The 15,284-nt window shown below is 43.6% G+C and overlaps 1 protein-coding gene across 1 annotated transcript in view; it reads left to right on the forward strand.

Moving 5' to 3' along the window:
- The window catches only part of mdn1 (midasin AAA ATPase 1), a 70,373-nt gene that overhangs the window by 52,740 nt on the left and 2,349 nt on the right, over positions 1–15,284 (forward strand). The window contains exons 78-100 of the mRNA XM_078289809.1: positions 301–416; positions 973–1,380; positions 1,832–2,058; positions 2,574–2,711; positions 3,088–3,290; positions 3,962–4,123; positions 4,798–4,935; positions 5,203–5,338; positions 5,784–5,956; positions 6,361–6,495; positions 6,681–6,822; positions 7,100–7,422; positions 7,594–7,752; positions 8,199–8,300; positions 8,432–8,630; positions 9,090–9,257; positions 9,417–9,574; positions 10,484–10,573; positions 11,053–11,168; positions 12,422–12,596; positions 13,381–13,454; positions 13,913–14,027; positions 14,619–14,685. Of these exons, the coding sequence (XP_078145935.1) occupies positions 301–416; positions 973–1,380; positions 1,832–2,058; positions 2,574–2,711; positions 3,088–3,290; positions 3,962–4,123; positions 4,798–4,935; positions 5,203–5,338; positions 5,784–5,956; positions 6,361–6,495; positions 6,681–6,822; positions 7,100–7,422; positions 7,594–7,752; positions 8,199–8,300; positions 8,432–8,630; positions 9,090–9,257; positions 9,417–9,574; positions 10,484–10,573; positions 11,053–11,168; positions 12,422–12,596; positions 13,381–13,454; positions 13,913–14,027; positions 14,619–14,685 (3,724 nt within the window). The remainder of the gene's footprint in view (positions 1–300; positions 417–972; positions 1,381–1,831; positions 2,059–2,573; positions 2,712–3,087; positions 3,291–3,961; positions 4,124–4,797; positions 4,936–5,202; positions 5,339–5,783; positions 5,957–6,360; positions 6,496–6,680; positions 6,823–7,099; positions 7,423–7,593; positions 7,753–8,198; positions 8,301–8,431; positions 8,631–9,089; positions 9,258–9,416; positions 9,575–10,483; positions 10,574–11,052; positions 11,169–12,421; positions 12,597–13,380; positions 13,455–13,912; positions 14,028–14,618; positions 14,686–15,284) is intronic.

Consider the following 15,284-nt stretch of genomic DNA (forward strand, 5'->3'; position numbering starts at 1 on the left):
TGTAAAGGTTATGATACAGACAGACTGACTGGGGACTGACCAGCGGGACAAGACTGGATAACAAAATAGACAACAAAGAATGGACATATCATAAAAATGTTGTTTACAAATACTATTACTGTTGGAAGAAATGTCAACAAGAGTGTCATATGTGCGGTTTAGGATAAACACCTACATAGAAACATGGCATTGTTTTTAGAGGGAGTGGGTGGGAAGGGTGGGTTTATCATTGGGGTTATTAAGTGGCATTGCTCACTGTTTGTGTGTGTGTGTGTGTGTGTGTGTGTGTGTGTTCTGTAGGAGCTGGGTCTGGGCAACATTGAGCGCTGCAGAGGTTTCTCCTCTCACCTCTTCAAGCTGCTCCTCAGACAGAGGCGGCGGCTGGCCAGGCTCACCGAACAGTGGGTCCACCTCAGGTCAGTCTGCTGTTTCCAACGCTGTGACTTTCTGAACAGCGTGATAACAGGAGAAATGCTTCTGCTGTCTTCATTACATCCAATAGTAAAAAGTAGGGAGGGATGATACGCTTATCTCACAATACGATTTGATACGCGATATGAAGCTCACGATTTGATACAGCCACGATACGATGTAATAAATAAAAGTTCAATGACAACAAAGTCTGACTGTGCAGAATTATGTTTATTTCTGAGCCATAAATCTTTCTAGTAATGGCATTGTCTTGCTAGAAAGGGTGTGTAAACAACAATTTAAAAATGTAATTATAAAGTGCAAATAATGTAATTTCAATGTGAAATTGTGATGGCCGATTCATTTTCTGCCCCACGATATGTATTGTCACATTTTTATATTGTGATATGTTGTGATGTATCGTCCCATCCCTAGTAAATAGTAATGCGATACTTTATTGATCCCCTTATGGAAATTCTCTTTACACCACCCTGTTTCCCTAATAATAACGCTAATACTTATAAAACCTTTTGTCTTTTCTACTCTCATCACCACATCCAGGAGGCTCACAGTCACTGTCCAGGGTGTGAAGGCCCACCTCCAAAGCCAGAGTGAGGACCCAGGCAGCACCCTGCCGCCCCAGGCCTCTCTCCAGGTCTGGGTGAGCCGGGGCCAGGCGCTGGCCGCCCAGTGCGCCACCCTCCTCCAGCAGCTGTCCTGGCTGCTGCGGTGCTGCCCCGAGGACCTGCGGCAGAACGAGGAGCCGGGCGGCCGCAGGCAGCACACCCTGAGGTGCCCGTCCCCGCTGGCGGTGCAGCGGCAGCCCCCCGGGTGTCTGATGCGGAGGGGAGACGCCGCCTGGTGCGAGCTGAACCGCCGCGTGGACGACATGATGGGGCGGAGCCGGAGCCTGAAGGCAGAGCTGGACGCTGTGGCGCGGCAGGCCTCACAGGGGGCGCTGCACACATGGTAACACCCTGAAAACAATCGATAAGAAACACTGTACTCATGGAAAGAGATTAATGCCACCAGATTGATTTGAATCACATAAATTTGAATTTGTCATGCTCATATTGAACTGTGGAATTAAAAAAAAGAGTGATTTGTAAGGCACAATTAGAGTTGAATGCAATGGCTTGAAATGTGATTATTATTGAATTTAACTATAAAAATTCAGTTTTTTCAATTCAAATTGACTTTCCTGATACACAAATGCAAGGATTTAGGAAATGTAAACATGTTTTTGTCCTTGTTTCTGCACTTTCACCAGCTACCTTTCAGTCTTTTCTTTGTGCCACAAAACCAGAAACCACGTCAGAGAGCGTATGTCTGGAAATGGCTACAGTGGCGAGTGAAAACTGGTAGTAGTAGTGACAAAAGACAAAGCCAGTGCCAACTACACTGTGTGTTTTCTCCACAGGAACCACTTCACCATGTGCTGCTCTGGCTTCGACCAGCTGGGTGCCGTGGCGGCGCAGATGCCCGGCGTGGAGCAGCTCTTCAGCCCGGCGCTGTGCGTCGGCGGTGCGGACAGCCAGCCGGCCATCAAGCAGAGCCTGCAGTACGTCAGAGGAGAGGTGGAGGCAAACGTCACCGAATTCACCACCTGGAAGACCCAGCTGCTCTCCCTGGGACACCAGCACACAGGTAACAGCAGAGACTAGTTAAAAAGCAGTTAAAAAATATACAGAATAAGAGCAGATGCATACAGAAAACTAAAGATCATAAGGTACATATACTGGCTACATGCATGCTTACAGAACCACATGAGCCTACCAACACACACATACGAAGTACAAGCACAGATAAGCTCTAAACACCAGATTTATACATTTAACAACTAGAAGGTTTTGGAATCAAGTCTCTTTCTCTGTTAGTTTCATAGTTACGGCTAAACCATAATTGTCAAATGGTAGAAATCTCAGATCTACCACCAAAATGTAACCAATTGTTCCTTGGTCCAAGTCATTTTATAAGCTTTTGAGATATCCTGCTGACAGACAAACAGACAAACTGACAAACTAAGAGGGGTGAAAACGTAATGTCCTTGGCAGAGGTAAAAAAAAAAAAAAAAAAAAGCAGCACTTGGGCTGCTTATCAAGACAGAAACACATAAAGAATACATGGTTCTATAGTTTGCCATCTCCTCGTTTTCCTAACAGGCCGCCAGCAAGCCTTCTGCTCAGAGTTTTCTGCTGAGCTGGAGAAAACCATCAACACAGTGCTGTGTGCCGTCCAGACGCTCGTGAAGAGAAGGGAGCAAGAGCATCGACGAGACCAGCATGGAGACGCCAAGAGAGGTGAGAACCCGCGATGAAAATGTACGGCAACTTCTTGAAGCAATGAAGGCGGGTGATGCAGCACGGAATAGAAAATGGAGAGAAAATGGATAGAAAGTCAAGCTCCAGCTAGATCCAGCTAGTTTTACTTCAAATTGAAATGTTTGTTCATTCCCATGGAGAAAATGACAAGTAGTCCAACTTGAAGAAAGTGTTTCATGACTCTGAGACCCAGTCAAAACATTTATAATTCATCATAGATTGTCCAAAATGCATTGGGCATCCACAGCAAAGTCACCCAGCTTTTATAACTTCCTGAAAGGCTGACATTCGGACAATGACAGGTTTTTGTAGGACTCTGACAATGTGCAGTATTGATGGCTGTCTTTCATTCCAGAGAGTGATGAAGAGGAGGAGGACGAAGAGGAGGAGGAGCCTGTGGAGGACCTGCTGAAGCCCGGTCACCTGAGCCGCCTGCTGGAGGAGGAGCTGGAGGCCGAGGTGGAGAGTCTGTGTCTGGGTGAGGTGAGCGCTGAGCTGGAGAGGCTGCTGGGCCGCCTGGGGAGCCACAGAGACGCCTGTCCGCCACAGCAGCTCCAGGTACGGACAGCTGCACCTTCTGAAGTATATAGCTTAGAATTGATTTGATTCATTAATTTTAAAGGGGCAATAAGTAAGATTTTTACTGATCCATAGCTCAATATAATGACCATAATATATCTGCAGTTTGATAGGGTTTTTGATCAAAACTCACAAAAATTCTCCATCCACTGGAATTTAAGACACTCAATTTGTCAATTTGTTTGTGGGAGTTCAGAATAGTTTCTGTATTTTTTTGAGTATTAATGAACATTCATTTGGCATTAATGAACTATACGTGTAAATGGAGTCAGCGGTACAACGCTTTTTCTCATTGTTGATTGTTGATATTTTGTTTTGCTTGTTTTATTGTACAGCACTGTGAGAAAAAGTGCTATATTATTTTGTAAAATGTATTTTTTTATTATTATAGCTGTTAATGTGTTATTGTAACTCAAAGGCTACTGCAGCACAGTAATAATAATATACATTCAATATACAATATGCATATGCACTAAATAGTAAACTCAAGTTTTCTACATTGTTATTGTTAATACATATGACTAATTCAGCATATTCCAGACCTGTGACAAGTGGGCTTTTCCTTCCTGGTTTTGTCCTAATGCTTTGTTTCAAAATCTGTCCATATTTCATTGTGGCTGTGACATCATGTTTCTCCCCTGGGTGCTCAGGAGCTGAGCGAGGCCTGCAGGATGCTGGTGCGTCTGGAGCCCATGCTGGGAGTTTACTCCGACCTGGTGCGCTACTACCTGTCTGTGTCCCTGGGAGCCCACAGGAGCACTGGGAAGCTGCTGTCTGTCCTGGCCAGCATCTTCACCGAGCTCGCTCAGAAGGTACTGCGACATAACCGGGCCAAGAAATGTGCATCCCAAAATTCACCATCCATTTTACCAACCAGTTTGATTTTTAGGATGGAATAGGACGTCCAAATGATGCTTGTTTACATGCCAAAGCAACTGGTAGAGAAGTGAAACTAGAAAAACTACTAGTGGCACACTCCTTACATTTACTTTGACATGCACTTTGCGCACCAACATTTCAGCTATAGAACTTTAATCAGGGTGTGTTCTTTTATAGGAAAAGATCTAGTGCGACTATTTTTCCATAGTTTATAATTGCCAATTGTCTGCACCTCTTTTATTGTGGGTTCTACTATTTTTTGACAGAGAAAAGAAACTTATCAGCCACAGCAATTTACCATAATTCATCTGCTGGCTGATGTTCATTTCCCACCCTCTTCTTGTATTCTAAAGCAAAAACACAACAAAAAAACAACTCAAATGGGGCAGTTTGATTGCTAAAGGGCTTTATCATGTGTTTAAAATGTTGTGGATTTGAACCTGGCTCTCACATGTCATATCCTGTCACTCTGTCTACCATCTATGCTATCATTCTCCATTATATACTAGTTTACTAAAATTTCCAAATGCAGACATGTCTTACAAATAATTGAAATGCCTTTTAGAATGATTTTGAATACTTAAAAAATGTCTGTCTTTCTCCTCAGGGTTTCTGCCTGCCACAGGAGCTGATGGCCGGTGGAGACGGGGAAGGAGCCACAGAGTTTCACGACTACGAGGGCGGAGGCATAGGAGAGGGAGAGGGCACCAAAGACGTCAGTGACAAGATAGAGAATGAAGATCAGGTGATGAATCAACTTGAATTTTACCGATAACTTCTTTCTGCTCATTGTGCTGTATCATTATCGTTGAATCGATTGTAAATATCACAGAGGAAGAACGTTGCCTCGGCTTCAGATGTCTTTTATTTTATATTTTTCCAAAAGAGAGTGCCTTGGATTTCTTTCCAATTTGAACGAGTCCTGCTGATAGGCTAACGGAGTCAGCATATCAAGAGTGTAAGATATTTGAACAGCATTTGTCATGAAGGTTTCCCGGCTGTCTTCCTGTAGGTGGAGGACACCTTCCAGGAGGGCCAGGAGAAGGAGGAGCAGCAGGAGAAGGGGGACATCAAGGCGGAAGAAAACGCCGTCGAGATGTCAGAGGACTTTGACGGCCAGATGCATGATGGGGATGAGCAGGAGCCAGGTGGGTTGAACTGGGGGGTGGGGGGGGGGGGTGGCGGGGGACGTATCCATGACGTATTGCATGTTCTCTCTGTGTTTGCGTGGGTTTCCTCCGGGTGCTCCGGTTTCCTCCCACAGTCCAAAGACATGCTGTGTTTGTGTAGTATCGTATATAATGTATATAATCTAGTAAAATGATGTGTAGTATGTATATGAAGTATGTAACCTATATGATGTGTGTAGATATATATATATATATATATATGATGTAGTATGTATATGACATATACTGTATATGATGCTATGTAAAGCCCTTTGAGACATGCTTGTGATAAGGGGCTATACAAATGAACAAGACTAAACATCAGCTACAGTAAAAGCCTAAAACATGATATAAATTTAACTAGAAACCACTCCTGGGATTACTCATCAAAGCAGTTGATTTTTCCTTCCTTCATCATTTGTAGGTGACGATGATGAGTCGGATAAGGAGGATGAGGAGGAGCTGGATAAGAAGATGGGCGACCTGGGCGAAGGCCAGACGGACACTCTGGATGAGAGAATGTGGGGAGACGATGAGGATGATGATGACCAGGAAGGAAGCGACAAGGAGGAGGAGTCCGGCCAGGGCATGGACCAGGTACAGACAGGGTTCCTGTGTGGGTCTGGAAACGTGTGGAAAAGGCTTTGGTCATTTCCAGGTCTTAAAAGATTGGGGAATTGCGCAAAAAGTCTGGAAAACCCTGGAAAAAAGATAGCTTTTTCATTGCAATTTATATGACTACATATGTTATATAATTGTAAACCCACTGTCGTTTCATATATTGTGATATTAGTTACTTTAAAGAATAATCTTTAGCCATACAGCCTGGTAGATAGTCATATTTCCTTGCCACCATCAGTATAACTAAAAAAAAAAGTCAAAAAACACCTTACATCTTTATAAATCTGCCCATCAAATATTTCTTGTTTGCTGCTTTAAAGATCATCACTGTTTAGACCTGTCATTGGTTTAAATGTGCCTTTAATTTCCTGTTCTCTTAGGGTGAATCTGAATTGGTTGCCAAAGATGACAACTTGGACGCTGCAGACCCGAATAAAGATGACAAGAAAAATCAAGACAAAGACGAACAAATGGATGATGAGGAGAAAGAAAAGATCCATGAACAAGGGGATGAGGTAATTTTTTACTTTGGGGGGAAAAAAATCACAGATATCGTTACCTCCGTCCATCCATCCTTCTTTTCTTCCTTTACATTTTTACTTTCTTTCAAATTTCTAAATGTCGTTGAGCAGGAGTATCAGGGAACAGATTTATTTTATGGCTTTGCCGTGTCTGAACCGCGCTAATTCCTGTTTCCCAGAGGGAGTTTGATGAGAATGAAGTGGACCCCTACCACGGGAAGCAGGAGCAGAGAGCCGAGCCCGAGGCCATGGAGCTTCCTGAGGATCTCAACCTGGACCAGGAGGAGGACCAGGCTGGAGACGAAGGGGAGGGAGACGACGGTGAGAGCCGGAGCTGAAAGCACAGGGCCGCCGCAAGGGCTGCACAATACTGACAAACATGTTATCGGTATTTTTGTTTGTGGAATATCGTGATTAGAGTGTAAATTGTGCTAAATGTGGGCACAGCTTTTACCGTCCTTTTCAACACTTATCCAAAAATAAAGTGTAAGAAATCTCTGATATGCTGCTTGATTTGTCGAGCAGGGAGTGTGAATATACAGTATTTCTTTATCTTGCGAGTTTAAAATCTCTTGTTGCGTTTTTTCCCCCTCTTCAGAAGAGAATCCATTCGACATAGATGAGAAGCCCATGGCCCTGGATGAGAAGGAGGGTGGAGAGAAAGACGGAGAGGAGGAGGAGGGAGCGGAGGGGATGGAGGAGGACCAACCCGACCAACCGGGAGAGGAGAACGGCCTGGAGCCCAAGACTGAAGAGGAAGAGGAGGAGGAGGGAGGAGGAGAGAAAGCAGAGGGAGACGAGGAGTCTGCCGAGAAAGATGAGGGGGAGGAAGAGGAGGAGGAGGAGAAGGAGGATAGAGGACAAGAGGCAGGAAAAGAGGAGGATCTGGTTATTCCAAACGATAAAGGCCAGAAACCCAAGGTATGGAAGTGTTCGTCAATACAGAGTAACGATCCAGTTCATTGTTTTCACTTATCAAACAATTAGTGACTTTTGGATCTAATCATTTTTCTCCGTACCTAAATTGTTCAAACTGTTTTTGTTCTTTGCGTGTTGTTTCACTCTTGTGATGTCCCGTGCTTCCAGGAGGAGGAGGAGGAGGAGGAAGGGGCGGGTGAGGATGAGGAGCAGCCGGAGTCAGCGGAGAGGAAGGAGCACAACACCGACGGTCAGACCGGAGAGGAGAACGTCCAGAGCGACACCGCTGTCGAGCTGGCAGGGGAAGCGTCAGAGAGAGACCAGGCTAAAGAGGTATCAGCTCCACCAGCAGAGCTTCTTTCTGCCCCCAAAAAATGCCAAAAAATCCTGTGTTATTAATATTTTATCATTAGAAAATTATGTGCAACTTTCGATGAGTTTGGGCTCACGAAAAGTGCCACCTCAAGGACTTGGTTTGGATTTAGACAGATATTTTGGGGAGGTTTGGTTAGCTTCATGTTTCTAATTCTACTCCACATTCACACTCTCTGTCATATGTACACATTCACACACACATTCACACACACGTTCACAGTGCAATTAGTTCAAATTCAGCAAGGATGATGGGAGATACTGTTACTGTCTCTGCACTGTTCTCATTTAAAGTGGCTTAGAACCAAAGGGATTCTTTATGTTTCCATTTTCGTTCTGTGTCATCCACCCCCAAATTGCCCCCTAAACACAGAGAAATTCTAATATCTTCCCATTTTTTCTGCCAGGAGCATGGGAGCGGAGCAGCTGACGCCAGCCAGTCAGAGGGCCACCAGTCGAAGCTGATGGCAAGAATGGCTTCGCAGAAACAGACTCAGAGCAAGACTCAGGTGCGTTTGGCCTCTTTGGGATGAGCGCTGAAAATAATACATTCATGATTTATTTCCAGTCCTGGTGCCTTATCGTTTTTTCTCAGGTTTGAATCTAAACGTATCGCTTTGTTCGTCCTTTTTTTCCCCAGAGCTTCAAGAGGAAACCTGGTCAAGCGGACAATGAGCGTTCGACGGGCGACTACAACGAACGCATCAACAAGCGTCTGCGTACGGTCGAGAGCAGCAGGGATCAGACGCCGGACAGCAGGCAGAGCGACGGCCAGCAGGAGGCGGACCTGTACGAACACATCAAACAGGGAGAGGCGGCCTACGACGCGCAGACTTACGGTCAGTGAACGCACCGTGGGAATTCGGCTGTTTCGTTTTGAATGATGATTCTAAAGCGAGATTTGAGATTATACACACGAGCAGCTTCTCCTCTTCTCCAGTTCCCTCTTATAAGGCCCAGAAAACTGACCTGATTTCAGGATTCAATGGATTTGTTTCCGTTTTTAAAAATGGATTGAATACATTTTTGGTGCTAAGCGCTCGTTTCTGTGGCGTTTCTGCACTGCGCTTCCTAGAGATCACCTGTCAATCAAACAGTGCGGGTGTTCAGAACGGCAAATGAAAACGTATATAAAATGATAGAGAGCAGCGAAAGAGACATTTATTTATATCAAAATTATTACTTGAACTTTTGTATTCTAACTGCATTGCTATTCACAGATTCATTGAAGCAGTGCTGTAATTGAGCTTTTAGATGGATGGATGGATGTGATATTTACCGGTCTTGCTGTTTTACAGATGTTGCCAGTGCAGACCAGCAGAAACCAGCGGGGCCTCAACAGGACCAGGACCAAGACGATGAGGATGTTGCCATGGAAACAGAAGACCAGGAAGAGGACCTCCAGGCCGTGGAGGGCCAGGAGCTGAAGCCAGAGCAGCTGGACTCGACTAAGGCCTCCCACAAAGGTGTGCCCTTATGAATGAAAACTGTTTCCAGAGTATCCACAGATCGTTAAACCTTGAAAAAAATAAAGTAAAATAGCCAAATTTAAGTGAAATAGCCAAATAGTCATAAATGTGGCTTTCTGAAGCCTGCAGACACGCTGACTTGTTATCCCGGTGCAGGTCTGGACAGTGGAGAGATGGAGGCCCAGAGGCAGGGAGAGGAGGAGGAGGAGGAGAGGTCGAAGGACCGGCAGCGTCCCAAAGATGAAGAGCGACCGGAGAGAAGCACGGAGTCCACGGTTCACACTGTTCCAGAGCTGCTGCTGAACACACTGCAGGTACACAACCACTAACAACACTACCAACAAACAGAGAGACAGAATAAAGACCATTATTTCCGTAGTGCTTCTCTGTCTTACACAATAGGGCTGAACAATTAATCGAAATTTTATCGAAATCGCAATATGGCCTACTGCAATTTTCAAATCGCAGGAGGCGCAATATTTGTTAAAGGCGAAATGTGTGTCAAAATACCATTTTAAATTAAATATTGTCGTGCTGCAGAGATGTCCTGGCCTACACATCATATTCTACAGACTTAAGAAAACATCTTTGTTTGGTACAGATCCCCGCAAAAATCACACCATAATCATTTTAATACGTTTTTCAATGAAAATGAAAATAATGATGTAAAAATTATCATTCCCTCTAATATCGCAAATCATATCGCAATTGCAATATCAGTCAAAATAATCGCAATTAGATATTTTTTCAAAATCGTTCAGCCCTATTACACAGTCATTCTTGGGTCACAGGAATATTAAGTTACAGCTACTGGCAGGAACTGTGGCTCTGACTCTTATACTCAGTTTAGTATAGTTTAGGTTGCTTGTATTGTTGGAAATCCAAGACTTCAGGCTCATTCTACTGTTGTAATGTTACTGTTGTAGTTTGGCCTACGTAAGAGTGCCAGCTAAATGTCTATAATGTAAATAAATCTGAACCTGATGTGCAGAAAACAGCATGCATACTGCAGTCAGGGCGGCAATACTCAGACAATTATTTGAGGCTTTGTAAATCTGTAATTTGTGATTCATTTTTATCCCCTAAGATTTTTGTTACTCATGTTGCATTTTGTTATCCACACCGGTTTTGTCCCAGTTGCTAAACCTTATCCCTGCTGTAGACAGTACTAACATGTGTGTGTGTGTGTGTGTGTGTGTGTGTGTGTGTGTGTGTGTCTGCAGAAACCAGTGCAGGACCCAGAGGAGATCAGAAGGGAGATGGAGCTCCAGCTGGAAGCCTGGCAGAAACAGGCTCCAGGGGCTAAAGAGGAGGTGAGGCTGCTGATCCGTGCAGATCTGTGAATCCACATGAGTTAAAGGGTTATATATATATATATATATATATATATATATATATATATATATATATATATATATATATATATATATATATATATTATATATAAGATGAGTTTTGTTCCATCATTTGGGAAAAGTGACATCTACTCTAACAAAATGATTTCTGGCATGAATGCAAAACTCATTAAAGAAACATATTTACTAGCTACTTCTTTGCCAGCAAAATATTAACATTTTTGAGTAGGCAGTTTTAGGCGATATTGTTGAAATATTCAGTGATTTATTTATGGAAATGGATATATAGCATTTTGGAATGAAGCCCATTGTGTCTTGTGAAATATAGGTCCTCATCCAGAATTACATCAAATAAGTGTTTTCTAAAATCTTCCACTTCCCTTTCAGTTTACTTTGTGGATGTGTAACTTGTGTTTGTGGTCTTGCCCGCGCTGCAGGAGAGTGCAGCAGCAGCCATGTGGCTCCAGTACCAGACCCTGACCTCGGCTCTGTCCCAGCAGCTGTGTGAGCAGCTCCGCCTCATCCTGGAGCCGACTCAGGCCGCCAAACTCAAGTCAGTACCGCCTCACTGTAAAACCCGATAGCCGCTGTGAAGTGTGCTGTGTGAGGTCGGAAGCTGTGTATCGTACAATCTGATCGGTCAAAAGATGTTCGAGTCACACTGATAATTCCCGTAAAGCGGGGATAGCTGGGATTTATTGGTTGCTATGCGGAGTGGGAGCGAATTTGTGATCCTTCCTGCTTTCTCCTGTTTTTGTTTTGTTTGTTTGTTTGTTCACTCATTTGTTTATCCGTCCCTTTGTTCGTTCATTCGTCTGTTTGTCCGCTGATCAGATTTCGGCCAAATTTGTGAAAATTTTGCATCTCACTTCTCCAGTCTCGTGTTTTCAAAATTACACAGATTAGACCAAGGTGCTACATTGTTTGTTCATTTGTCCATTTATACAGAAATTATACGCACAATATCGACAAAACCTGGGAAGATTATTTATCAGACAACTCTGTTCTGGCATTTTCAAAATTACACCGATTTGCCCAAGGGTGGCGCTATAATTACAGGTCGAAACAAGATGACATTTTTGTTTCTGATTGGCCCAGAGTGGGATTTAGGGCTGAACGATTTTGAAAAAATATCTAATTGCGATTATTTTGACTGATATTGCAATTGCGATATGATTTGCGATATTAGAGGGAATGATCATTTTTACATCATTATTCTCATTTTCATTGAAAAACGTGTTAAAATGATTATGGTGTGATTTTTGCGGGGATCTGTACCAAACAAAGATGTTTTCTTAAGTCTGTAGAATATGATGTGTAGGCCAGGACATCTCTGCAGCACGACAATATTTCATTTAAAATGCTATTTTGACACACATTTCGCCTTTAACAAATATTGCACCTCCTGCGATTTGAAAATTGCAGTAGGCCATATTACGATTTCGATAAAATTTCGATTAATTGTTCAGCCCTAGTGGGATTGCATCATTAGTGGGGGATGCCATGTTTACAGTTGCCTTGCCTATTCTTATGTATGTGCACTACTTAGGAGAAAGCTGTACACATTTCATCGTAACTGTTGTGTAAAAGGAATATTGCCTTTTAGGATGTTCTTTACTGTGATTATTGTTATTTCAGTATTGCCAGTTGCACTCAGCTGTACCTCATACTTGCCGTACACATAATCACAGTAAAGAACCTCCAGGATTCTACTGCTGTACTGTAACACAGTCAGCATCAGAAGATAAATGAGTTACATTAGTGGTTAATTGAGCTTGTGATTTGTGACCTTCCCCCGCTCCACAGAGGTGATTACCGCACAGGGAAGCGTCTCAACATGAGGAAGGTCATCCCATACATCGCCAGCCAGTTCCGCAAAGACAAGATCTGGCTGAGGAGAACCAAGCCCAGCAAGAGAGACTACCAGATCTGTCTGGCCGTCGATGACTCCTCCAGCATGGTGGACAACCACTCCAAACAGGTCAGTTAGCCTCGTCTGAACCGGGATGTCCCGTAGACCCGGAGCTTATGTCCCGTTTCTGTTAGATGAAGTGCCACAGGCCAGAGTTTCCCAGCCTTTTTGTGCAGGTCAGAGAATTCCCATGACCCCAATAATTGAAATAGATGGAGATCATGTGTTCACATTGTCCGTATGTGTAAGGTAGTGTTTATAGAGTCAGTACAATGATTCATTTCTCAGGAAGACAGAAATCAAGTTGCTTTTCTAAGCTGGCAAGTGAACAAATTGGCAAGCGGCACGGCTCTTTCTGTGGCTTGACTACAGTCCAGAAACAGTTGGCTGCAGTTTCTTTCTTTCCAAATAAGAATCAAATGGTGTTATTGTCATTTTAGTTATGAATTCCTTCGAGGGAGCCATTAAGCATGACTTACACATGAGGTTTTGTATTTCCACACTCCAGGATGTATAATGGTGATCGAGGCAGAAAACTATGATTTCAGTCAGGCTGGTAAACACAAAACCAGCATCTTCCACTATTTTACCTGCTAACTAGATTTATGAATGGAATAGAATATCCAAATGATGGTTGGTTGTAGAAGTTATCCAAAGTGGCTGGTGGAGTGGATATTTTTGCTAGCCATAGTCAAATTTTGGGTGGTGGGTTTAATTTCCCACATCGGTGCAAATGGGGAGATGTTGATGCTGCTTGCAGAGAGGAACTCCATAATAAAAACTTGAATATATACAAACCAGGGTTCAGTGAATGTCTCACTAATGAAGTCATTGTGTCTCCTGTGTGGTGCAGCTGGCGTTTGAGTCCCTGTCTGTTATCGTCAACGCTCTCACTCTGCTGGAGGTCGGCCAGGTGTCTGTGTGCAGGTAAGACCATTCACTGACAGAAAAACTATGCTTTTACACTAGACCATGCTTTTTTGATAAAGCACAGATGCAATAACAATGCAAAGAAGGGATAAAATGCAGATTTAAACAGAAAGACGAGAGAAACAAATTAAAATGTAAGAAGAGAGATAAGAAGGACCCAAGGAGCTGGTAAAAAAATCTCACATTAAAACAAAAAGAAACTAACTAAAAACAAGCTGACAAGCAAAGACAACAGAATTTGATAACAGAAATTAAATGACAACAAAGCACAAGCTGATAGACAACGGTATGCAAACAACAAACTGCATACATACGAAGTAAGGGGAAAAAAAGTGAAAATAGCCCGGTGTGTGTGTGTCTTTGCAAATGTGCATTTGCATCTACTGTTGTACTATCTGTATAACATGTCCTTGATGAAAAGCTAACATGTATGTAACATCTGGTCACTTCATCAGTTTCGGCGAGACGGTGCAGCTGCTCCACCCCTTCCAGCAGCAGTTCAACGACGAGTCGGGCGCCCGGATCCTGAGGCTCTGCCAGTTCCAGCAGAAGAAGACCAGAATAGCACAGGTGGGAATCCTCATCCTACAGAACTCTGCTTTCCACTGCTCCTCCATCCAAAGTCCAAAACTACTCCCTTTGTCCGCTGTCCTTCACTTTCACCTGATGCCCCAGCTCCCATCTGTGGCCGTAATGCAGTTAACATTGAGCTGAAACTTCGGGTTCCAGAAATAAATTTCCCATTCATTTTTTCCATCCGTTTTAATGATGTAAGGTAGACTTTCCATAAGCTATCAGATTGTGATCGCTGCTGAAAATGAGGGAAAGGTATTGATGTCATCACTCGCAATGCTGTATGGAATGAGTTCCCTCTTAAAAATGTTGTATGCTTTCTTGTATAAGCTCATGATTCAACTGGTTGCAGGTTGATTTGTTTCAAAGCTTTAAAGTTTTATATCAAGAGTCTGCTGGGAAAATGAATGGGAAATTTTCTTCCGGGACCCAGGCCTCTGAAAGAGGGGGGCGGGTACGTTTCCACTCCACTTTGCTTCTTGTCTAGTAACCGCTCAGTTCAGTTCAGCTGGAGCTGCAGCATGGCCGAGTTACAGTGCACCTGTTCTTGTCGGAGGCTGACGCTCCCGTTTTGCTTCTCTCCTGCAGTTCTTGGAAACGTCGGCCAAAATGTTTGTAGCGGCGCGACAGCAGATGCCAGGATCCACAAACTCAGGTAAAGTGTCACGCTGCACGATGTGTTCTGCTCACACACTGCTGTACCTGTCCACCGGCCACTGGGGGAAAAAGATTGGAACATGGCCACAAAATCAGCATCTTTTTAAGAGATTTGGAGATTGTCCGTAAAATAGAATAGGTGTTCATCACCTTTGCTACTATGCAAATTTTTGGTTTGGGCAACGTAGTTCTGCAAAGGCTCTGAAAACAACACTGCATGTCACAAACTCTGCATTAACGCCTCCTTACATGTTACACCACCCCTGAAACACTAAATCCACCACACCACAACATTAACTAAGTGCTGCCAAGACACACACACACACACACACACACACACACACAAGTGCTAAAAAACATGGCTTCTTTGGATAATACATATTCCTACATGGTTGCCTCCAGTTTCTGTTGGAGAGATTCCAACAGAAACTGACAAGGAGACAATAAACTGGCCTAAAGTCAAATGGCATTTTTTCCCACTTATTCTATATATTACACTTAAACACACATATGGTGGCATCATACTGTCAGCTGCAGGACAGGCACCAGTGGCGCTCATTAGGCTGAAATACGCTGTGTCACCTGTCAGATGCACAC

The sequence above is a fragment of the Centroberyx gerrardi genome, chromosome 18 (assembly GCF_048128805.1).
Source record: "Centroberyx gerrardi isolate f3 chromosome 18, fCenGer3.hap1.cur.20231027, whole genome shotgun sequence".
NCBI lineage: Eukaryota > Metazoa > Chordata > Actinopteri > Beryciformes > Berycidae > Centroberyx > Centroberyx gerrardi.